The 23,587-nt window shown below is 41.1% G+C and overlaps 3 protein-coding genes across 4 annotated transcripts; 2 read left to right on the plus strand and 1 right to left on the minus strand.

The window, feature by feature from the left end:
* The first annotated feature begins 2,097 nt into the window (after positions 1-2,097).
* LOC139909862 (perilipin-2-like) lies at positions 2,098-5,066 on the plus strand. The gene is made up of 6 exons (XM_071897023.2): positions 2,098-2,124; positions 2,556-2,751; positions 3,256-3,338; positions 3,462-3,738; positions 3,871-4,007; positions 4,661-5,066. Exons 1-6 carry the CDS (start codon positions 2,098-2,100, stop codon positions 5,012-5,014), a joined length of 1,074 nt encoding a protein of 357 aa, XP_071753124.2. The 3' UTR covers positions 5,015-5,066.
* Positions 5,067-5,915: 849 nt separating this feature from the next.
* rps6 (ribosomal protein S6) lies at positions 5,916-12,159 on the minus strand. The gene is made up of 6 exons (XM_071897047.2): positions 12,088-12,159; positions 11,303-11,434; positions 10,477-10,687; positions 8,232-8,378; positions 6,842-6,999; positions 5,916-6,050 (listed from the first exon to the last, which is right to left on the minus strand). The coding sequence occupies exons 1-6, from the start codon at positions 12,091-12,093 to the stop codon at positions 5,955-5,957; spliced, it is 750 nt and encodes a 249-aa protein (XP_071753148.1). The 5' UTR covers positions 12,094-12,159; the 3' UTR covers positions 5,916-5,954.
* An 886-nt stretch (positions 12,160-13,045) lies between these two features.
* On the plus strand, positions 13,046-23,363 carry acer2 (alkaline ceramidase 2). Of its 2 annotated transcripts, none has more exons than XM_071897045.2 (6): positions 13,046-13,682; positions 13,876-13,990; positions 15,974-16,115; positions 16,986-17,123; positions 20,027-20,164; positions 20,424-23,363. In XM_071897045.2, exons 2-6 carry the CDS (start codon positions 13,915-13,917, stop codon positions 20,608-20,610), a joined length of 681 nt encoding a protein of 226 aa, XP_071753146.1. In that variant the 5' UTR covers positions 13,046-13,682; positions 13,876-13,914; the 3' UTR covers positions 20,611-23,363. The 2 variants fall into 2 exon arrangements, with proteins under 2 accessions (XP_071753146.1, XP_071753145.1); XM_071897044.2 differs by having other exon boundaries at positions 13,046-13,401.
* The last annotated feature ends 224 nt before the right edge of the window (positions 23,364-23,587 follow it).

The following is a 23,587-nucleotide window of genomic DNA, read 5'->3' on the forward strand; positions in this document are numbered from 1 at the left end:
AGCACAACATTATTAGATCCATTTCAGGAGACAAAACAGCTGCAAAACAATTGATGTCAAGTTGGATGTGAAATACTTGAAGCCAATTTAGTTCCCACTCTTCAGAACATAAGACAGTAGAGATACTGTAATGAAAAAATGTCCTGCATTGAACAGTAATATCTTTTTTTCCCCTTGTTCTTTATTTTTTAATATTCTTGGTTTCTTTACGAGACGAATCAAATTTATATAGCCCTCACAGTCTCAAAGGGGCCAAATTTTAACACAATAAATTAATTTGTTCAAACCTTTATTTCATCCTTGGGGAGGACATAAAAATTAAAAATGACACCTGCAACCTTAGATCTTCAATGAGAACTAGGAAAACTCATTAGGGAAACAAATGACAAAGAATATAATGAAACAACTGGGATTATTTATAATGCAACAAATCAGTGATGATGACTAGTTTGATAATGTGTGTTTGTTTGTTTTTTAGCATCAGTGAGGAACAGCTGGAGTGACCTGGTCTGCAGGGCTTGACTTGGAGCTGGTTAGGTTTTGCTCTGCTGCCTTGCTGTGTAGTTTGGTAGAGAATGTGACCAATGAAACAAGCCAGACAGGGCTTGGTCTCCCTCCTGATGTATCTGGTGTGGTATTGATTAGATTTTGCCATGCAGTCAAATCAAGCAGTAATGGTCTTAAAAGACCCTTAAGTTAGACTTGTTTGAGCTTTGTGTAGAACGTACCTGCATTTCTTTATCTTCCATAGTCAGCCTTTGGTGGGGAGTATTTATCAGACTTCTTTCTTTGTTGGCAACCAACTAGCACTGGCCATGTCTTATATTGTTCCTGGAATTCAAACCAATCTTCAACTTGAACTCAACTTGGGTTTGTAGGACTTGGTCACTTTCCCTTTCATTCCCCCTGAGTCTTGTTGGCTCCTGAACTTCCTGGTGGGGTTTACAGCTGTGGTCACACTGAACTTTCCTGGAGTCACTTTCAGGTTGTTGGTGGTCTGGAAAGAGCTCTGGCCTGACAATGTCCCAACAAAGATACTCTTCTACAATAGAGGAAAGAGAAACGCAGGATCATTTTTGGCTCATATGCATAAACTATACTCTGAGATGAGCCTTGCAACTTTAGTTTCCATCATTCAAAACAACATTTGCATGAACAATCTTGTGGGTTTATTGTTGCTCTAAAATAAGGTGATCTCTACAGACTAACAGTAGGTCAATAACAGATACAAATGTATATATATATACATACCTTGTTACAAAGACACATTCATCTTCACTGTTTGGTGCATTGTATCTCTTTTTTTTTGGCAATTTTTCTCTTGCGCACAGTGATAGTCCCTATTTTCAGTAACATGATTCCCTCTGGTGCACTATAGCCTACAGTAGGCTATGTCATGGTGGCCTTTGGTTGTTTCCTGGAAATGTTGTGTGGAACATGGTTTGCCCTGATTAATATTGTCATGCCAACTGTTTTTATCATACTATTCATAACTACATACATCAAATACTTCATATGTCACTGGAAGTCTGTGAGAAAGCAAGGTATGCAGTTAACAACAGCAAAATCCACAGGTACAAATCTGGCATATAGCCTACCCATAAACATGTTAGAGAAGAAAATTTGTTTTCCAAAAGAAAGTAAAGGTGGCAGTGAAATACTCGAGTAGCTATGTAACGTGCTACACCTGAGATTCTGCATGGCCAAGAAATTTGTTATAAGCCCACATAATGCAACTACAGTACCATTAAAAGCCTAGTTTTTAAGATGACGGGATGGCATACTTTGACATTTGCCGTTTCCGTCATAGCCGTGGGTTAGGCGTTGACATATCGCGAGAATACAGAGAGAGCTGCGCGAAAAAGAAATTCTCCAAAGGGCAGGTGAACGGCTGATTTTGATTTACCTGACCACGCTATGCAAGTGTTTTGGATCAGCAGGAATACAACCCCAAAGTTGTCCCATGAACCAGCATTCTGCAGGGTGAGAGGTGTTTTTTATAAACTATTTGAAGATGACGGTTTAAATCCGCGATAAATTCAAATTCCAAAACGTTTATTCATTTATTTGTTTTTCTTCTATCAAAGTGCGCGAATCATGCCGAGGAATAACAACTTCAGTCAGGTGAGTACAATAGAGGCAGACTGAACTTTCCTCCTCATATTGCATCGACACTGTTGATTTTACAGCAACATGATTTCAGCGTGTTCATAAAGAGTGTGAAGCTTGAAGTAAAAGAGCAAGGTGGTGGCCTATAAATTAGCAAAAGGGTGATGAATTTGATTGTATATAACTTCTTAAATCAGGGGTTCCCAAACTCTATTAATGCAAAGGCCCCTGAAATACATCTCCGTTTGAGGCCAACTGAGAAGAATTTTAGGTTAGATATGACTTAATACTAATAATACTAGAATTGATAGTAAAATTAAATAATTCTTTATTCTGTGGACCCCTCAAGGCCCCCTGGTGGTCCCTGGACCCCACTTGTGGAGCTGTTGTCTAAGATAGGCTCACTATATCTTTGCTGAGGCTGTTTCTGCTCGTTTTCCTTACAGAATGCAGTTGTCAGACTGACCAAGCTTCCCATGGTTCACTCGGCTTGTGCAACTCTGTCAGTCTTGTACTTGGACACCAAGTGCAGCCACCCCAGCCTGAAGTCAGTGTGTGAGGTGCTGGAGAATGGTGTGACCAGTATAGGCTCAGTTGCATATGACAGTGTTTCTCCTGTCATTATTAAACTGGAGCCCCAAAGTAAGTATTGTCAGGCCTACATACCTTTTATTGATTGTAGGCTATAACCCAGAAGTTGCCCTTTTGTTACACTCATGACATACATTTAGTCCCATGCCTGTGTGCAGCCTGTTGGACTATCTTGCAGCCTTTACTATCATTGTGTTTTGATGGAGGATGGAGTATAGAGTGAACTGTTTTGACATTATTTGTTTACTGACTAATAATTTCAAGACAAGCGATGTGGGGACCATATCAAAAGTTGTCATAACTCCACCTCTGATTACAATTAATCATTTACAATTACAAATAAAATGGTTGCATACCTCAACAGCATATCAGGGACAAATTAAATGGTGCCAATGGTATACGTTTCTCAAGTTCTGGGGTTAACTTCTTTGCTAAGGGAAGACAAATGGCTGCAACCTAGATGTAGTGAAATTCATGTAAGACAGACTCCTTTTATTGTAGTATAAAGAAAACATTTTTTCAGTTATGGCTTCACTATCTGGAACATTTCCATAGTTTCCATTGCGAATCATGTGGCATGTAAAGGTCTGGACTGGCTGGAGACTGCATTCCCGGTGCTTCAAAAGCCCACAGAGAAGGTAAATTCTTCTTCTCCTTTTTCAAATCTTAATGAACCGCACAAATCGCACCGTTGATCAGAAAGAGTGAAGCAGAAGCAAGGAACGTCTCTGTGCTCTCTTGTCCTTGTCTGTATCACCCAGATTGCTGCCAGCGCCAAGAACAAGATGCTTGAGGTCAAGGATTTGGCGAGCATCGCAGGCAACGGAACTGTGGACTGTGTGCAGCACGCCGTCACATGGGTGACGGGGAGGATGCAGCAGGCGACGGATCCTACCAGGAAGATGGCTGATGATGACGGGGTTGACCAGTCACTTGTGAAGAAAGCCATCAGCGTGGCGAGTCTGGGACTGGACTCTGCTCTGAGCGTGACTGAGGCCCTGATGGACCAACTGCTCCCCCCCAGCGAAGAAGACAGAGGTAAATGGATGTTATTGGTGTGAAACGGATACATGTCGCTCTCTAAATGACATTCAAAACTTCTCACACATGCCTAATTATATCGGAGCATCTCTCTATCTCTCACAAAATGTACGTCTGCCGACTTTGTAGAAGAGGAGGCGAAGACTGTGAAGAGTTTCGAGGCTGCCACAGGCGGGACCAGTTACCCTGTGAGACTGGTTTCCCTCACTGCCAAGCTGTGCAGAAGAACCTGCCACAAGGTCGGGGCCACGATGCACACTGTGAAGGTCTGCAGTCTGCACACCACTGATTTGGCGAGAGGTGGGGTGGGGGGGGGTCTCAGGAATCAATGAATGAGCATGCATGATTATAGCAAATGGAATACCAGATGACTCAAAATAGTATTGACCATATCATTGGGAAATAATATGGACATAGCACTCAATGACAGCAAGATTGAATTCACACAAGAATCCAATTCCCATTTAATTTTATTCACAGAAACAGTAATTTGCAGTCTGTTCACACAGTGAAGTGGTATGTTCTTGATGCTGTTATTGTTCCTAAAATGCCATATAATAAATAACATCTCACTTCATAAAACTATGAATCTAACTTGCTATGCAGGACAAGCTGGGTGTGATGGTGGAATGGAAAGATTGTCACGCTCATGTTAAACAGCAAATGGAGGAGGTATTGGGATTATCTTGACTTGGACTTTACTTGGAGAACTGATAACCGCTAATATGCTATTTCTGTTTATGTTTAGAGCTTTGATATAGTATCTTTTTTTGCCAGCTTTTGTTATTGAATCCATTCATGGCTCATCAGCCATTTCAGACACCTGATCAGTGTTAAACAATTCGAGTGAAAATATCCTGACTATATCTCCAGCTTAGCTGAATAATTACTCTGTTTCCCTATGTCCTTTACTCAACAGGTAATGGAGAGTTTGTCCAGCTCTACCGTTTTGGTTCAGCACCTTCAGACCAGCTGGCTGACGTTGGCCTGGAGCCTCCATGGCCTGCCCCAGCACCTGCAGCATCGGGCTGTGTGCCTGCTCTTCTTTGTCTCACAGATGTACAACTTAAGCCGCCCTATATCTCAACATAACCTGCCTGATCGAGTCAGAGGTTCGCTCAGCGCTGCCCTGGCCTACTTGGCCCCTAACAGCCCCCTAAACAGCATGCCCCCTGTCCAGCCACAGGCTCGCTCCAATGGCCGCATGAGGAGGCCAGCCAAGACTTCTGGTTTTGGCAATGGGCGTAATGCTAAAGGTTATGCACATCGTTGATGTTGGTGATGGTAATTATTTAATTTCATGTGGTGCAAATTGAATATTATTAGCCTACAATAAAGTAAATTGTGTGAAGATTCATTAACTTTGATTCCTCAAGTGTGAAATTATTGAAATGGTGGGGGGGGTGTGTGAAGTGTGAAGTCAACAAAAAGCCACCACTGAACATACACCATGCCATATACTGTACATATAAGCAAGGCTGTTAAAATAAACTCAAACGACAAACCTATACCAGAAAACTTTGAATCATGTCTACTAAGAAATGGCCAACCGAGTCATTGTTATCTGGGACATACGTAAGATCTTGTTTAGCAACGCTTCAGACTTATATGAACTTATATGAGCTCCCAAGTCCAAAACCTTACGGTAATCACCATGGTTATATTCTGTATGACTTGAAGCAAATGTGTACTAACGTTAACATCTTACTGTGCATCTCGCTTTTGAGCTTAGGAACAAATATGACATGCTACATATGAAATGATACCATTACTTGCAATGAATATAATGTGACTTACAAATCTGTATTTGCTTTTGATTTGTGGTTTAGCCACATCAGTTGCCTAAACTGAGCCAAACCTGGCTTTAGACTATTATTTAAAGCCCCCTGACCAGTGAACACAACACTACCATGACTTCATATGTCCAGTTAGTTATTTGTGAAGCTGTAACCAGCAAATGTTTGGTATTTTTACTTAAAGGACAAACTATTAATCGATCATCAAAATAATACATTCTCTGGCGATCAATTGATTCATCGACTCATCGCTTCAGCACTAGAACAGGCTCCGCAACAGTCAAAACTCCAACTGATTCAACAATAACCAAAGTTCACATTTTATGATCTGTACTCAAACTAGTTGAAACTTAATGAGACATGGAATCACAGAGAGAATATTTTCAGCAAAATGTTTCTTTATTTCGTTTCCATATTTCACTTTTGGCTGGACTCTGATTTGGATGTGGATGCTCTCAGAGAAGAAAGGCGGCGCCTCTTGGCAATCTGTTCCTGGCGCTTCTCCTTGGCCTCCTGTTTGCATAAACAGATATGTGTAAGTCAAATGTTTCCACAACAGGATAGTGCTCCTGTTATCCCATAGTGACATTACGCAGGCCCTGATTACTGTCTGAATTTTTTATCTAAACTTATCTAATAATCTGTCAAGATGTAATCCTACCACAAATACTAAAAACAAATTTAAATTTTAACCTAGTTCAAAGAAATTAACCTTTGGGAACCAATCGGAGATGAACACACATTGGTGATTGTTTTCAAATTTGTATGACTAAACATTTCTGTACATCTAATCTATCCATTTTTTGTAATCCATCTGAACTTTAATGAGAATCCTCCTACTGCATTTTCAGGTACGATTACAAGTTTGAAGACATAGAAAGCACATGCCCAAGACTCTACTGGGGTTGTAATCACGACATTTGGAAATTCCCAATAAAATGAATGCAGAGGAGTAATGACGCATTTTATTTCACCAGTAAGTTCTGATGCCTGGCAAGCTTTAAGCTCTACAGTATTGCTCTTTCAACTGGGGAACACTCTGCACACTTGAGCAAAAGCCAGTGCCAACTTTTCAAACTTACTGCCTCAAACATTTCTTAACCTTTACATTTTCCTTTTCTGAAAAACAGTGAATTATATAATTGATGTTAAGTAACCCAGTAACGCGCCGAACATCCAACTGAGGCAGGGTTGCGGTTTTTACATCAAATGTTTCTGTCCATTTCCAAGAACTCCTCACACCACATCAACTTTTTGGGATTTTCAGCAAGTGGCTAATGCACCACAATAAGAAAACTCCATACCTTCATTCTCTTGGCCAGCAGCTTGGCATACTCGGATGCCTCTTCCTTGTTCTTCTGGGTACGCTGTCTCTTGAGGGCAATGCGGCGGCGCTTGTGCTGCAGCACGCGAGGGGTCACCAGTCTCTGGATCCTAGGAGCCTTGGTTCTGGGCTTCTTGCCTGGGAGGGGGAGAGGGGAGAGAGTTACCATTGGCAGTGCAAATATCTCTTTTTTTTTTAAATATTTTATTTTCAGCTCAGTGCAAATATCTCTTAACCCAAACCCTCCATGTGACTGTTCTATAGCTCTGTTAATGGTGGTGTAATTGTTAGTCTCTGAATTTCAATGTTCAGTATTTAACAAACACAAGGGATGTCCTCTGGTCACACATTGTGCCTGCAACTTCAGTGGGCTGCTACTGTTTGGATCAAAGTGTTTGGATGCAAAAGGCAATCTGCCAAGTAGTGGTGGGCAGCAAACCATCAGAAACAATATACCAGTAGAAATCTGTGTAATGGTTTAGATTTGCCCATCACGTTTCTACGGGATGAGCCAGAAAGGCTGGAGGCGACCGATCTTACGCAATATTTTTGCCACACAGACGTATTCACCTTCTACAGACTTAATGTCAAGCAGTTTGTCATTAGTCACAAAACTGCTGAAAACAGGTGGGTAGGGCTTGAGTGAAGTGAACAAAACAGAACAAAGATGAAAAACAAAATTTAAACAAAAAAAGGGGGGCTCCATCCAGTGGACATGGTTAAGTTATCCAACAAAAGACAGAAAACCATCATCTGAAGCAATCTGTCAGCTTTGTTGCATGACTCATTGTCAAATGTTTTGTTTTAGTAAGTAAATGTAATGGGAGTTAATTTTCATGGGGACAAGTGACATCACCCAAAAAAAATAAAATAATAAAAAAAAAAGACTACCTCTTGATATATACTGTTGCCATCCAAACTTTCAAAATATTGTGATACAAAGTTCAGGTCACACCACCCACCACTACTGCCCAGTGTTTCCAGGCTAGGTTAAAAATCCAAACAAATAACTGCCTTTGTTTCAAAATTTCATTAAACTTGTTCGGCCAAGCTGAGAAAACTGATCTATTATGAATATATAGCAGGGCAGTCAGTCAAAGTCACCCAGTATTTACATTTCCCTTTGCCCAAAGTTTTGATCATCATAATGTGCATTTCAAATGAGACTTGTGGCCGCAAGCTTGTACAATCCTTGAGTTAAGATGGTCTCAAAATTTCAGCCCCAGCACATTGGACATGAGTTAGGTAACATCAAATCCATAACCTGAAGGGATACACATCCAACAGTGCCACAGAGACTGTTTGCTTGCAGACAAACTTCTACAGGCTAAAAAGGGTCAAAACTGACAGTGAATTAGGCCAAGTCTCACCTTCTTTAGTCAGGGGTCTCCTCACAACATACTGCCTAACATCATCCTCCTTAGCCAGGTTGAAGAGCTTGCGGATCTTGCTGGCCCTCTTGGGACCAAGGCGGCGAGGGACAGTGCTGTCGGTGAGCCCGGGAATGTCCTTCTCACCTGAGAGAGAGAAACAAACAAGTCAGTACAGGGGATGAGTCAATTAATCAAGCTGATTCAAAGTTTCAAATTTGCCCATCTGTATATGGAAAAACTACAACAAGTAATGTTGAGTGCTCAGTTTTCAGGTCAAGATAATTTAGTCAAGATAACAAGTCTACTGTCTTACTTATACCTGAGTAACAGGATGATTGGCAACACTTGTCAAATTGGTCAAACAGCTGAGAGGAGCAGTGTGTTCAGTTCTTTGCAGAACTGAAGCAGTTGCCTGAAGATCATAACAGCATAGCAACCAAGAGGACAAACTACACTCTTTGTGGAAATGTAGCCACACTTAAGTCTGTCTCACATTTGCGATGCTCGCTATGGTGCTACACGCTATGGTGCTACACGCACAAGCAAACTGCTCCCGTGAACTTAACACACTCTGCTCTCCCCTAAGTTCCCTACACCTTGCTGTCACTCACACAGCGGACGAGAGAAAACGGAGAGCGAAATGATTCAATAGTTAAGTATAAGGGCACTCAGAGAGCACAGACCTCCGCCAAGGTTTGTGCTATTATTGCTTGTTCGTGAGTCGGATCCGGAGCCGCTCCAAAATTTTATGGGTTCTTCCTTGGCCCATGCTACACCCTTCCACGAAGTTTCGTGAAAATCGGGCCAGTAGTTTTTCCGGCTATCCTGCTAACAGACAAACGGCACCGAAAACATAACCTCCTTGGCGGAGGTAATAAAAAATGGAGTAATTGAGCAGGTGAGTAAAAAAATGCAAACTCATATCGATCCAGTCAGTTTGGGAAACATTGGAACCATGTCTCGGTTCCCTAGTATATACACTGAGAGAGCAATGCAGTTCAACCAGCCATGGTGAGAAGGTCTGGTCGCATCTGGTAAAGCAGCTCTGCAGTTACTCTGGCAGCACGCTGTCCCCCCTTAATGACTACAGACTAATCAAAAAGGGTCTACTGGTGTGCCATAAACATACTTTTCCAATGATTGCATTTTTAGACATTCCTAAATGTGAGTTTGAGGTAGTGCAAGTGTATCAGAATAGCTGTGCCTGAAACCTTGTAAGCCCAAACATCAACCTCAGTCCAGTCTACACCAGAAGAGACTCAGCTGTGTTTTTCCAGTCGGTTTTCTCTCAGAAAAGAAACGCTCTCGTTTTAAATCAATGCTGCCGTCTACACCTGTTCCATACAGGCACACGCCTCAGCTCCATTGTGTACATAACTACGTCCTGCTCAGTCTTTTCATGTTTCAAGTCCATCTTTTTCTACCTACTTGTTTAAACTTTTAAACCCATTTAAATACCAGTATTCTGGGGGCATTTCCTCTATTCATCGTGATTTATATTCATCCATTTTTAATTAGATTCCTGTGGTCACTTTTGTGGACCACTTTTCCTATACAGAGACAACTTAAAAATAATTTGACTGAAATAGAAATTCCCCAAGTGAAACAAATATTGACTGTTATAAATGGTAGGCTACGCAACTATCAGAGCACTGTTTTTGTTGCATGCTAGAGAAATTTCTTGTTCCATGTTTCCAAACCTTGCCTTCAAGTTCAAGTTTAATTAAGTATTCAAAAACTTTGGTGTTAATATATGAGTGTATCAATATTTGATAGGAGAAATGTACAAAATGGGCATACTTGCCCATATCACTGATGTATTTCAATGTCTGCTTGTGTATACTGAGGCTATGTGCTTGATTTCACGCTGTAGAATGCGTGGCTACAATACAACTAAACAGAACCAGTGTGGACACAAACGGAGGTGTCGTACACATCAATGACTTCCTGCTGGAGCGGTGTGACTGGTGCAGACTATGGGTAAGACTGCTGTGGCTGTATTTTGCTTCCAGCAAAAGGAGATCCAAGTATAAAATCAATGTGTTGCACTAATACACAAAGTGGAGTGGATTTACATGAAGAGGGGTCAAACAGGCGACTGATGCCACGAGGCCTAAATATCTCCCTCAGCCATGAAGAACTTTCCTTTGGTTGACTGGCAGACAGTTGGCTTCTCACATGGAAGACCTGTTGAATCTTGTTTTGCACAAGTTGGTCTGAATGAACCAGATTAAACCATTACCTTTCTTGACGATGACCAAGTTGAGAACGCTGAGGTTGGCGTCAACGATGCAACCACGGACAGACTTGCGCTTGCGCTCACCAGTCCTGCGGGGGCGGTAGCAGGAGTGGCCCTTGCTGAGCAGCAGGCGCACACGGCCGTGGGTCAACACACCCTGCTTCATGGGGAAGCCCTGCTTGTCGTTGCCTCCGCTGATGCGCACCACATAACCCTGGAGAAGTGGAGAAAACACAAGTTGTGTTACTGTTACTGGTTTGTCCATGTGGAGAAATTGGCATGTTAGAAGGTGCTGGTACAATACATGTGACTAGATCAGAAAACGTGTGCGGTAATTTCCTTGACTGCATTTTAAAATTACCAAAATTTGGACAACAGATATGAGGCCGAAATGCTTCATAGCTTCTACCTTTAAAGATTATGGGGTTGGGTGCTCTTTGGATAAAACAAAACCATAAGGTTCTCTAGTAATAATGCGAGTGTCCTGATCCGGTCAGTTCTGGAAACACTGTAACAATGCCTCAGTTCCTGACCCTAGTCACATTGAGAGAGCAATGCAGTTCAACCAGCCATGGTGAGAAGGTCTGGTTGCATCTGGTAAAGCAGCTCTGCAGTTACTCTGGCAACACGCTGTCCCCCCTTAGTGACTACGGACGAGTCAGAAAGGGTCTACTGGTGTGCCAAATAATGTGTACAGAACACACAACAACTTTGTGCCATTGTCAAGATGAAATGTGCTCCTGGCACATCATGTTTAATATGTGTTCAAATTGTCCTCAGGCAGACATTACGCCCAGGGAGACTGAAGAATAATGACACCATTGCTTACCTTCCACTCATCTCCCAGAGGGTCGGCTGCCACTTCAGTGGCCATACGCTTCTCATAGAAAGTGCGAAGCTTACGCTCATCATCTACTTCAATCAGCTTCTGACAGCCAGTAGCGGGGAATGAGATGTTCAGCTGCAAGACAAAAACTGTATTAATATAGCTTCTTCATTCATGTAGGGTTAAACACAGCAATGACAATTCAAGTCTATGTAGGTAGGCTAGCTCTGCATAGCACCACAACACAGAACATGTAAAGTTCACGTTATTAGCTGGGCTTTCTATGACCACATGGACAGGATTTGATGGAGAGGCAACACAGCATCAGTTACATATATATATAGCGTATACGGGCTTAAATTTGGGTCGCTAATAAAACGCCATTACCTTGGAGGGAGCTGCTAATAGCTACCCATACCGGTGAGGAACCGTAAGCTAGCTAGCCGGCTTGACATTTCAGTAATTTACCGGGTTTAACACACTTCCTAGGGAGAACGTCGCCATTCGGGTAACAACAAAACTCGGGACATTTTAACAGCATTAGGTAACTTTGCCTTCAACTACGTGCACATTTCTCATAGTAGGCAGCCATGTTTGAAGGTTCATTTGCCAACACGATCACTCCTTGCTAGCTTTCATCCCAATCAATACACATCCTAAGTGCCAGAGCCGTGATTCATTTATCAAACTACAACGTTTTAAAGTTCAGAGTCTGAGCTTCAATCACATAGGAATATTTCAAAGAAAATAACTATGTACAAAGAAATAAATTCGTCGGAACATTGTACCTTCATTTTGCTAAACCGACCCAACGACGGTCCGCCACAGAAAAGAGGCCGGATATCCGCCTCGTTGTCTCACATAGGCTTGAAATGTTATCGCGATAACTAAAAAAATACATTTAAAAAGCATACAGTTTTCTCTACAGTTTCTCATCTAGGAACAAATTTAAGCAGAACGCAATTTAACACATTTAAAAATAAATAATAATAATATATATATATATATTTATGCCAGCGAACGAAACTCTATATTAATAATTATCTAAATAAAACACAGTTAACATTTCCTCAGTAGTTAATTTATTTCCTAAAATAAATTGTGTATTTCATTTACAAATAACACACAGCATCAAGAGTGGTGTCCGAATAAATCATAGCTCAGAAAATGGATGGGTTACAACCATGGAATTATTTAGTAACAACAGAAAAAAGACATTTATTCATTTTAACAAAACGACACTGCGCGTGCGTCCGCCACAACGTACCAGAGATAACTATAAACAACTGTGATGGGAAGCCCTTGTCCGCTAGACCGGAAATAATATTGCACACGCGTACAACTATCTAAAATTAGACTATTGATATAGCCATAATAGCTGGCTAAAGCATACAGAGGCTATTTCACCCAAGAATAATGTTTCATCATTTATATCAGACATGGTCATAATACGCATACATGAGTGAAACATGAGCAACTGCTAAACAAAATTATTTATTTTACCGGTTTAAAAACATGTCGAGGTCTCACAGCGCTATCAGTAGCTTCGTACGTAAGACCTTTGACTTTACGCAGTAAAAATAAAATAAGCCTCTCGCAGAAACAAGAAATTGTACAGTGTCGTTGGTTCCCAGCCTAAAACGATGCCTAACGGGATTTTAGCGAAGACGGAAGTGGGTAGGAGTTAAACCTCTTGCTGCAACTAGACACTCTCTGATTACAGTGAGCGGCTGTCAATGTACGGAGTTGAGCGTCACGACAAGCTGGCTTTGTGGAAGGACAGTGGTTTAAAATGCAACTCAACGACTATTTCTCCAGTGTATCCCATCGTCGGATTTACAATATGCGTCGGGTGTCAAACGTCAAAGTCTAGTGTTTGATCGGCCAACCGCCAGCAATTGACTTTTTATCGACTGCCTTTTTTTATCTGTAAAACTGTGACGGTGGAGTCCTATCTGCACTGTCCATCCGCAAGAACTAGTCGAGACATGAGTAACGTTAATCTTATTTTTTGGGACCAGTTGCAAGCTGGCAGCTCCGATGTGGACTGGTGTGAAGGAAATTACCTTATTTACCCCAGCATCGCTGAGTTTTATAACACGGTCGGTTGATGTCGTTGGGTTTATCTGCAGCTTATGCTGTATTTTTTGTTTATTTTTTTGTTTTGTTTACAGTCACAGTCATTGCTATTAGACACCACGGCTCTTGTGGCTTTGTTTTTCTCTGCATGGCATTGCTTCCCAATGGTAGCTAGCTCGCGTTTGAATATTATAGTTAACTTAGACCTTCAACAGTTTGTTTTCAGCATCACTCAAGGATCATCTTGGTATCTGCCGCAGCTGTTGATGCAAAAGAAATTAACTGACTGAGAATAGTGATTACTGTTGGTGTTAGCATTACACGTTTGCACTTTGTTTTCCTTCATTCCTGCTGCCTATCAGTTTACAAAAGGCCAGAGAGGCCCGCACACTGCATTGAAATTGTTTAGTGCACTTTTGACAAGCATGCCATTTACTTGGGCAACTCAGCGTTGACGTGTTTTGCTCACCTTCTTCCTTTTTTTTTTATCATTTCAGATCAGCAACATTTTGTTTTTTGTTTTACCGCCTATATTAATGTGCTTGTTCCGCCAATATGCAACACATTTCAACAGTGGGATATATCTCATATGGAGTCTACTAGTTGTGGTTGGTAAGTTGCCTGGCACATTGTCTGTATAATGACCTCTTTTAAGTCTTATCCTTCTGTTCAGCTTTATGTGAGGCCTTCAGGACATCATGTCAATGTGGTCTAAAGCATGTTATGTGGTGCTCACACTAGCCAGCCTGCATTATGATATCAAGACAAAAACAAAAAAAATACTGTTATGAGTCACTGGCCCTCATCTGTGTCCTCTGTCACAGTGCTTCTACTGAATCATCTGACCCTCTTTTAAAACATATTTTATTACAAAATTGGTTGGATGAATAAGCATTTTGCATAGATTGTATCTGACACCATATCTACTTCTTAAATGACATACAGTCCAGAGATTACAATGCCTGGTTCCTTTGCTGCTGTACTGAAAACACTACAGTTGCACCGTCAGCAAAGATAGAGAGACTGTCCTGAGAAACCTCCCACTGCCTGTTCCTGAGCGGGGACCTCAGAGGTCGATGTCAAATAGAATTGCATATCTGACACAGCCGCAGTCATTCTTTGTAGAGCTTCATGAGGCATGGGTCGAATGCAAATTAGGTAATTAACCCTCAAACTAGATGGTGTAACTTTATTTAATCTTATTTGTTCATGTGAAGGCAGTCTGTGTGTGTGGGCCATGAAGCAGGTCAGCCTCCTTATATCATTCAGCACCTAGCGTTTCTCCTTCAGTCATCTTGTTCTGGACCAGAAATGTGTGTGCGTGTGTGTGTGTGTGTGTGTCAGGAGGTCTGAATTGTATCAGTTCAGGAATTGTCTGTTAAAACTTAAAAAACACTTGGCAGGGAGTCACATTTCTTCACTCCTCTACTGTCTCTGGAGTTGGGATGACCTTTGACCTGAACAGGAAGACAAAGCTATATGTTCTGCTGTGAAAACAACATTCAGCCCAACTTGGCCTCAACTGTAAGGCCGGTGTTTTTCAGATAGCTTGGGTAGAGTGCGTTGCCTGCTGACGATATTCTGTATTTTCATGTATGGTGTGTTGATGAGAATGGGCGGTGACATGGACAGTCTCTGTAAAGCAGCTACGCTTTGTTTTCAGGTCATACTGGTTAGATTAGGGTGCCAGTAATGCATGAGTAGAGTGACAGGTTGCCATGTTGAGGAACCATGTTGCTGAGAAATTCCTTAAAATGTGCGAATCTCCTGTAGTGCCGCTTATGAAAACAGATCATGCTGATAATAGAAGGTCTGCTGAACCCTGATAACAAAAGAGCATTGACTGCTCCACAGAGTTTGAACATTGTGACTCTAATGAGGCCGAGATCTAAATAACTGTTTCTAATTAACCTGTCGCTGCTATTATGAGCCTTCATTTAACACAGCGGGCTCTTTATCTCTCAGCATCACCTCATATTTCTGTCTTACTGAGAGAAGGTGCTTTTTTTTGGTGAGTTGCACAGATGAGTGATGGACTGTCATATCCTGTTCCCTCACACGTTAAATCTCGCCCTGGCATCAGTTACTTGTCTGCATGTGCAGCAATAGGTTTCACCTGTAGTCTGTTAGAATCGGTCTGAATCTGAAGTGAAAGTTTTGTTGCAGTTTTCATTGGTTTGGTTACATTTCATATTACCAGTTGACAAATGAACCCTACTTTATAAAGTGAAGTGGTTGAGCAGGCCAGCTGTGTACTTACACACTTCTGCACTGCATAGTTTTTAGCTCCCAGTACAAACAATTTACCCATCCTTAATATTGATAGCTACATGGTTTCACACAAATATTCCCTCCGATTTTTTTGTTTAGTTTTCAAAGGACCTTAACAGACCAAGTTTGAGTTTACAAGCCTCTACTACCGTTTGTTTTAAATGAACCGAGATCACAATAGACCTCGATGAAAGTTGTTTTTTTTAGCCAGCCTCATTCACATGTTCGGCAACTTCAGGTGACATTCTTTTCTCTGGCATCTCAGGTGACATTTCTTTTCTACGGTAGTCTTTATATTCCTGTGATCTCTCTTTTTCCCCACAGGTATCGGATCTACATATTTCCATGCCACCCTCAGCTTCCTCGGCCAAATGCTGGATGAGTTGGCCATCCTGTGGGTGCTGATGTGTGCCATCGGCATGTGGTTCCCCAAGAGATACCTGCCCAGGATGTTCAGGAGGGATCGGTGAGTTGTGCAGCGCGACGCTGCAACAGAATGACTCGGCTCATTACTCTGGTTAGGCCAAGTAGTTGTAAACATGGTGTTCGTGTGCTTCTACAAGGATGTAGTGCATGCAGTGCTCTCCAGCTATGTGTTATTGATATGTGTGCATGTTTTCATTCCAAACAAACACTACAGCAGCTGATTTCACTGATTAACACACCTTCAAAAAGAGAGGAGGAACTAATCAGTGAAATCAGCTGGTCTTGTGTTTGGCTGGAATGAAAGCCTCCATACAAATGACTCGATGGAACATGGCTGGAAACCTCTGATGTTGTGTTCATGTTATTACATGAAATAATAGGGTTTTTTTCAACAACTGTTATTTTCCCCTTTTCATTTTGATAAATCCATTTCATACTGAGACAAACATTTGCTTTCTCAATTTCAATAAGATATATTTCCTTCGTTTGTTGAGTTCACCGCTGGCCACCGTTTGTCATGGTGTGTCTACTGCTATGGCTGTCCTGTTTAATAATAGTCCTGTTCAAGATAGCTGACACCAGTAAAAGCTGCATCACATGTCTTGACTTCTCTTTCCATTGTTACAGAGCCGCTGTGGCTGCTCCTTAACCTCGGGCTGTCACACCAAATAACAAGGCCTTTAAATCTGTAGTTGGAAAAACACTGCTTGATTATCTAACTTATGAAACTTAGTATGTTGTTAGTATAATCACAATGAGACTGATTTACAATTACAATGTCTGCAAAATTGCTTTCTGGAAAGAGTTTTGTGTCATTCCTACATTCTTTTTGCATTTTTCCATGCTATTCATAGAACACAAGATTGCTGCGGACTCTGTTGCTATTCCTTGCTTTGCTCTTCCCATCTAGGTCAAGGTTCAAAGTGGTCATTGGCATCTTGTCAGGGATCACCACTGGGCTGGCCTTTGTGAAGCCCGTGGTCAACTCATTGTCACTGATGACCCTGGGCATCCCCTGCACCGTACTGCTCATTACTGAGCTCAAAAGGTTAGTGAGTAGGTTTAGTGAGTCTTGTGCACTCGTAAAAGCAGCACAGATAAGAGGTGTGTGTGTGTGTGTGTGTGTGTTTGGGAGTGAGCGTGGGCGGCTGAATGAGAGATGTTGCTCTGTGTCTGTGTGACTAGGGATAGGCAACTATGTGGCATGGAGGGCAGAGAGTCTGCAGGTTTTCATTCCAACCAAACACTTCACCAACTGATTTCACTGAGTCATTCCTCTCTCTATGGTTGAAGGTGAGCTAATCAGTGAAATCAGCTGCTGTAGTGTTTGTTTGGAAACGGGACAAAAGAAACAAAAAGGAGCAAGTGGCTCATTTTTCAATGTCAAGATGTATGGCTATAGTCTACAGTCACGTGTCACCTTTGGCCTATTGTACTCACACTGGCTGCCATGACATGTTGTCCTTTCCTAGCTATTTTTAGGCACTTATGATGTGAAAGAATGTTATTAAAAACACTAAAAGTCATTTACTCTCATGTTTGTGTCCCAGTGTATGCAAATGTGTGTGTGTGTTTATATCTTCCTGCATATTTGTCTTGCGTCTGTAATGCTTGCCACAGTAATGTCAGAGGCATGCTCTGTTGTTTCCGTTTCCCACAACCCTTACTCACCACCTCCAGTCTTGTAGCCTTAATTCATCCATTGTTCAACCTGTTTGTAATTCTTGACATAACTCCCAATGGCAGTCATCTATATTGGCCAATTGTTTTTGTTCTGCTAAGTGGGTGAGAGTTCCTGTTGGCCTGGCTGATGGACTGCTGCACTCAGATAGGACAGACTATTTTGCAACTTTATTTGCAGGAGGGCTGATGCACTTTATTCACGTCACTTCTGGTTTGACAAAAAAAAACAATTGGTCTGGCGTCCAGGGTATCCATTACAAACAACATAAACTGGAATTATTGGTGCACTCATACCAGTAAGAGTTATTTGCTTTGACGTACGTGTACTTGTTATTCATAAAGGGCCAGACCAACAAAAAAACAAGTACAAGATTTTTTTCTCACATTTTTAGGACAAAGTGTCATTTTCAGGGGTATCAAGAAAAGTTCTATGTTGGTACAAATTCTTTTGCTCATGCATTGTCAGTACATAAGGGTCTAAATATACTACTGACCGCAATGCTGAACGCAATAGCTTTTCATCTCACTCGGTTTTTACATTTCAAGTAGTTAGTTGCCCATTTATAAATATCAACAAGACTATGTGATGTATTTTTGTATTCATTAATCCATCTTGATAATGTTTAATCGAGTGTTGACATCTAATATGCACGCTCTGCCTTCATACGGTCTTTCATATCATTGAACCGATGCAAGAAGAGCTGTCCTCCAAATAATCTATGTGCTGTATCTCGGTTTGCTTCTCTGGTCCTGTAGTGCCTCTTCCTTTCTATTCCCCAGAGTGAGGGAAGCTTCGGAGCCGGGCTCCACCCTAGATAGACAAGCCGGCCTTTCATTCAGTTATCTGAGCCTCAAACGGTCAACTCTCCCATCACAGACACTGACTCTGTGTCTGCAAGGAGAAGCCCTGGTTTCATGTCATGTATGCTTCTTATCTGATAGGCTTTAGTTTTTAACTGATAGTCGCGGACATCCTGTGTGTGGTGTTGGTTTTGTCAGCGTGTGTTTGTGTCTGACGTTATGTCAGTTCTGTGTAAAGACGTCAGTACCTGATGTAGGCTCTGGATTCCCTCCCCTTTGAACATACTGTAGCCAATGTAAATAGCTAACACCTATAATGTAATATTTATGACACTTTAGTGGCCTGTTTCCTTCTTGAAAGATGCAGCATTTAGCTTTCATGTCTCTATTTTTGCACTTCCTCTTGCTGTTGTGTAGCCATGACAGCAGAGTAGGTTCATTTTCTTGGGGCCGATTAAGCAAGACACAGACAGCTTGCCAAGCTGTGCTGTCCAGAGGACGGGCAAAGGTTAACTCAAATTAAAATCCCACATACTAGTAAATTGTTATGAGTTCATCAAGTTAAAGTGGTGAAACTGTATCACAGTGTCACTCTGCTGCATGATCAGTGCAGTTTTACTAAACCGTTCGCCTCCCTGTCTCTTTGTTTGGCGCTCAGTGTCTGCCTTGGCCAGCTGCGGGCTGTGACTGGTATGTCTAAGGAGGACAAGACTAAGAATAGTTTATCAGCACTCCGGATTAGTGCATGTCTCTGGGTCAGTGGTGTGACCACTAGGAGACACTTGGGCAGTATACTAGACCAGAATACTTGGTACTTGGGTCAGTCGGTTTCCAAAGAGGTCAGTAAGAGAATACCCCTGTCTTCTAAAATTAGGTGCCAGTGTAAGAAAATTGTTAGTTTCAGCAATACTGTAACTCAGATCATCAAGATGAGCGTTTACAACAGACACACAAAATAAAAGGAGCACAAATGGCAAGGTGTTTCACACATTTGACACATTCCATTTAGGTTGGTTTTCAAGCTAAATTTACTTGCACCACACTGTATGTCAAAAGTATCATTTGATGAGATGTGGTGCTCAACCTTAATTGTTGGCATGCATTGCTTCTGTTTTGTCACTCTTGTCTTGCCCATCAAAATGCAGAGAAATGCATTATTTGGACATGTGTTTTTGGATATTGTGATTTAACACACAGGTCTGCGTCCAGGGAGAGCAAGCACAGTCAATGAAATCAAATGGGGAAACGTAAAGAGCAGTTTATTTATTTGCCAAACTGATGTGTGTGCTTGGTCAATGATGATTATAATGGCATTGACGACAATATGCATGAAAGAGTGAACAACATTAGGCTACAGATTTACTTCAAATCTACTGTTGGTTATTCTCCCACTGTTAAGACTTTGTGTTTTCCTTTTTTCCCCCCACAGCTGTAAGCGTTTCTCAGTGTTGTGTTTGGTCGTTGCAGGTGTGAAAACCTGCGTGTCTTCAAGCTGGGCCTGATCTCAGGGTTCTGGTGGGCACTGGCTCTCCTTTGCTGGATCAGTGACAGGATATTCTGTGAAATGTGGTCCTCTGTCAACTTCCCCTACTTACACTGTGCTTGGTAAGCTCAAAACAAACAAAACAAAAAGACATATTGCATGGGATATAATTGAGTTTAGAATTTTTTGGACCATTTATGCTCCCTTGTGATACTAAAAGGGACATTAACATTATTCAAAAGATGTGCTCTTCACATTATTTATCTGTCACAGCTACTTATAACTACACGATTACTATCCTGCACCTGCAAATACCTGGATATATTTAGCGAGCCATTTCTCAAGTATTCTGGTTCATTCAAACTCCCCTTGCCCCTGCAGGCACATCCTCATTTGTCTGGCTTCCTACTTGGGCTGCGTTTGCTTCGCCTACTTCGACGTGGCGACCGAGGCCCCGGAGCGAGGTCCCGTCATCATGTTCTGGCCCAACGAGAAGTGGGCCTTCATCGGCGTGCCCTACATCACCTTGCTCTGCGTCCACAAGAAGTCTTCAATCAAGGTGACTTAAGCCGACCGAAGCTCTTCTCCGCCAGTTGTGCTTCGACGCTTGCTCTCCAGGACGCGACCCAGCAGCGTGGGCACAAGATACACCGCTATGCCTGTGAGTCGGCTTGAGTTCACTAGTGCTCTCGTGACTCGGTGACCTAGGTGATGCACATTTACCTTTTCCTTTTCCTCCTCTGGTTTGTTACACAGCAGTGTTTATGCAACTCTGTCAAAGCACAAAAGGTGCCCTAAAGTCATCTATCTTGGTGACCTAGAGTGACTTTTTTACGTGACACAATATCAAAGCCAAGAAACCTTTCACATTGTGTTTCTTCAGGTGCACCAAATGAGTTCTCAGGCTTTGCATATGAGATCGTGTTTAAAGTTAAACTATTAGTTTATATGCTTTTCAAGGTTCTACAGAGAAGATTTTTTTTAAGTTTTTGAGATACGTTTTTTGGTTACTCAGAAAACCTCCTTATAAAGCATTATATTGCCTTATAAACAATCATAGCATCTTATAGATGCAGTCTGGTCATTATGAAACCATGTTTAGAAACAATAAAGCACTGGAGACGTTAACTGTGATTAATGCAAGATGCATTAAAGCTCCATGTTATCATATTGCTTTGCCAATCTCACTATGCTCAGTGAATCAGCAAGCTGCTACTAAATGGTTTATAAGGTATTATAGGAGCATTATAAGAAGGTAACCTTATGTATTTTGAGTACATAATGGATCCAAGCTCTTATACCTTGCCCTCTGTACAGATGGGCACTTTAGTGAAACTAAGAAGGTTCTTTCTGTTGTGTGTGTGCCAAGTTTGATTTCCAGCATGCCAGCGTGACGTTCAGGATAGTATTTTAGAAACGTATTTAATACATTTCTGTACATATTTTGTTAACTCATAAAGTAATATACAATTATCTGCAAAGGAAAGGTGTATCATACAAACATATCATTACTGAGCTCTGCGTTACTGTCTGGAATGCACAGGTACCTTTTGACATTGGCCAGAAAGTTGCATTTTTATGAAAAGGCAGAAAATAGAATGTGAAACGTTCCTCACATTACATCTCTCAGCAGTATAGCCATTCTTTTGCAATTTGTATTGCGGTGCAAAGTGAAATATAATTGGCTCTTCAATGAAAGAATTCCATATTTTGCACAAAATGGAGGAATGTCTCTCAAAGCCTCTGCCCCACTATTCTCCAGTGCAAAGTGGTTAGCACTAGCACAACATTTGCTCATGTAATTTGCAGAAGAGTGATAGGCAAACATTTTTTACAAGTGAACCTTCTCAAAAATGAGCCTACTAACCTAGAGAATACCTTTTTAATGCTGAAAAACTCCCCAAAAGTTTTAGCCTCAATGCAGGTTTTTTTTCCAGACATTGCAAATTCCATCTCAACAAAAACTGTGTTCTTCAGGGTTATTTGATTGTGAAAACTTTAATTCTAGACTCAGTATTTAAGACTTAATATTTTACATCATGGTAACTATGTACATTGTGCAAAAAAGCCTTAATGAAGCAGGATGATAGAGTACAAAAGCCAATGAGGACGGATTGTGTCCTTTAGTATTTCATGTACTCGCTTTGCATTCTCAGAAACTGTTTATTTTATTCACAGTTTGCTCAGATGGGGGAAATACGTATATTGCTTGAATTGAATGTGAAATCGATGTGAAGTTTAGGCTACAGCAGGTAGAATTGTGAAAGGGATTAGGTTAAGAGAGCAGAGCTTAAACCTAGTTTAATTTATCAGTGTTAATTACACATAACTGAATAGAGATTTGGTATGTAGAATTTGAAAGGGAAGGATGTCGGCTGTTGTAAAGTGAAACACTATCAGCTCAAAGACAAGGATCACCAAAGCTTTTTCATCTCAAACCATCATTTTAATGTTGTTCTTGAAAACTGCCTCAAGTGGTTTTCTTCATATTATCTTACTGCTGAGGATGGAAGAAACGGATCCTCCTGCAGAGACTTCTGGAAGCTCAAACCTGATACGACAAGTTGCTGCACACATGAAGGGTCACAATCTACAAAGAAAAGAAGGAAACAATGTAACTGTTTTCCTGACATTATGAAGTAATATTTTTAACTACCTGAAGTATTAATTTGTTTAGCCAAAAGAAATATTTATATTTTTGTAAGCACAACCAAAATTGAATCAATTATCTAAAGAGTGCATGATTTTGATATTGCATTATGACTACATTTGTATTGTCAACCATTCTGATAAACGGGTTTCTCAAGAGTTTTTTGTATGTAATTTCAGAAGAAACTTTGGGGACCTTTTCTGACAATGACAAGAAAATAGTTCTAGTGCCCAAGAACACTTACATTGTGCTGCAAATCATATTGAATCATATATGTGATCCATGGCAGGTGGGTTGTTTTGATGATGCAGAATCTAGGAAACTACACAACTTGTTGAATACCAAGTTTTAGAAATTACATTAGTGATATAAGAAATATTAGCATCAGATGACAGAAGTTGTGTTTGAACAGGACACTCTGTTTAATGCTACCTTTTGCATCATGATATTTATCTTGACATGAGGTATGATTATGATAGCATAATAACAATTACATTTACGTCTGTTTTATGGACTTATTAATCTCAGTCTCTGCCTGCAATGACAGTGCAGACAAGCTGCACAGAAGTATTTATTTTCATAATTTATCCAGTTTTGTAGGCAAATATTTGTAACATGACCATAACATTAGTACTTTATTTTATTTTATGCAATAAACTGCCAATACTCAAGATGACTAAAGACTGTTTTCTTTGTTACTCACACAAGTTACTTACACGACTTCCCTAAAATAACATGTATCTGTCAAAACACAAATGAAGCATGTAACACATTTTGTAGCACAATTAGTATGTCAGCTGGAGCCAGAGTCCTTTTTCCAATTATCTCTGACAGCTGGACTGAGGCTCATTATAGCAATGCTGATGAAACTTTGGGCCACCAGGGGGCATAGTTT

This window comes from Centroberyx gerrardi, chromosome 3 (assembly GCF_048128805.1).
Source record: "Centroberyx gerrardi isolate f3 chromosome 3, fCenGer3.hap1.cur.20231027, whole genome shotgun sequence".
In the NCBI taxonomy this organism is placed as follows: Eukaryota; Metazoa; Chordata; class Actinopteri; order Beryciformes; family Berycidae; genus Centroberyx; species Centroberyx gerrardi.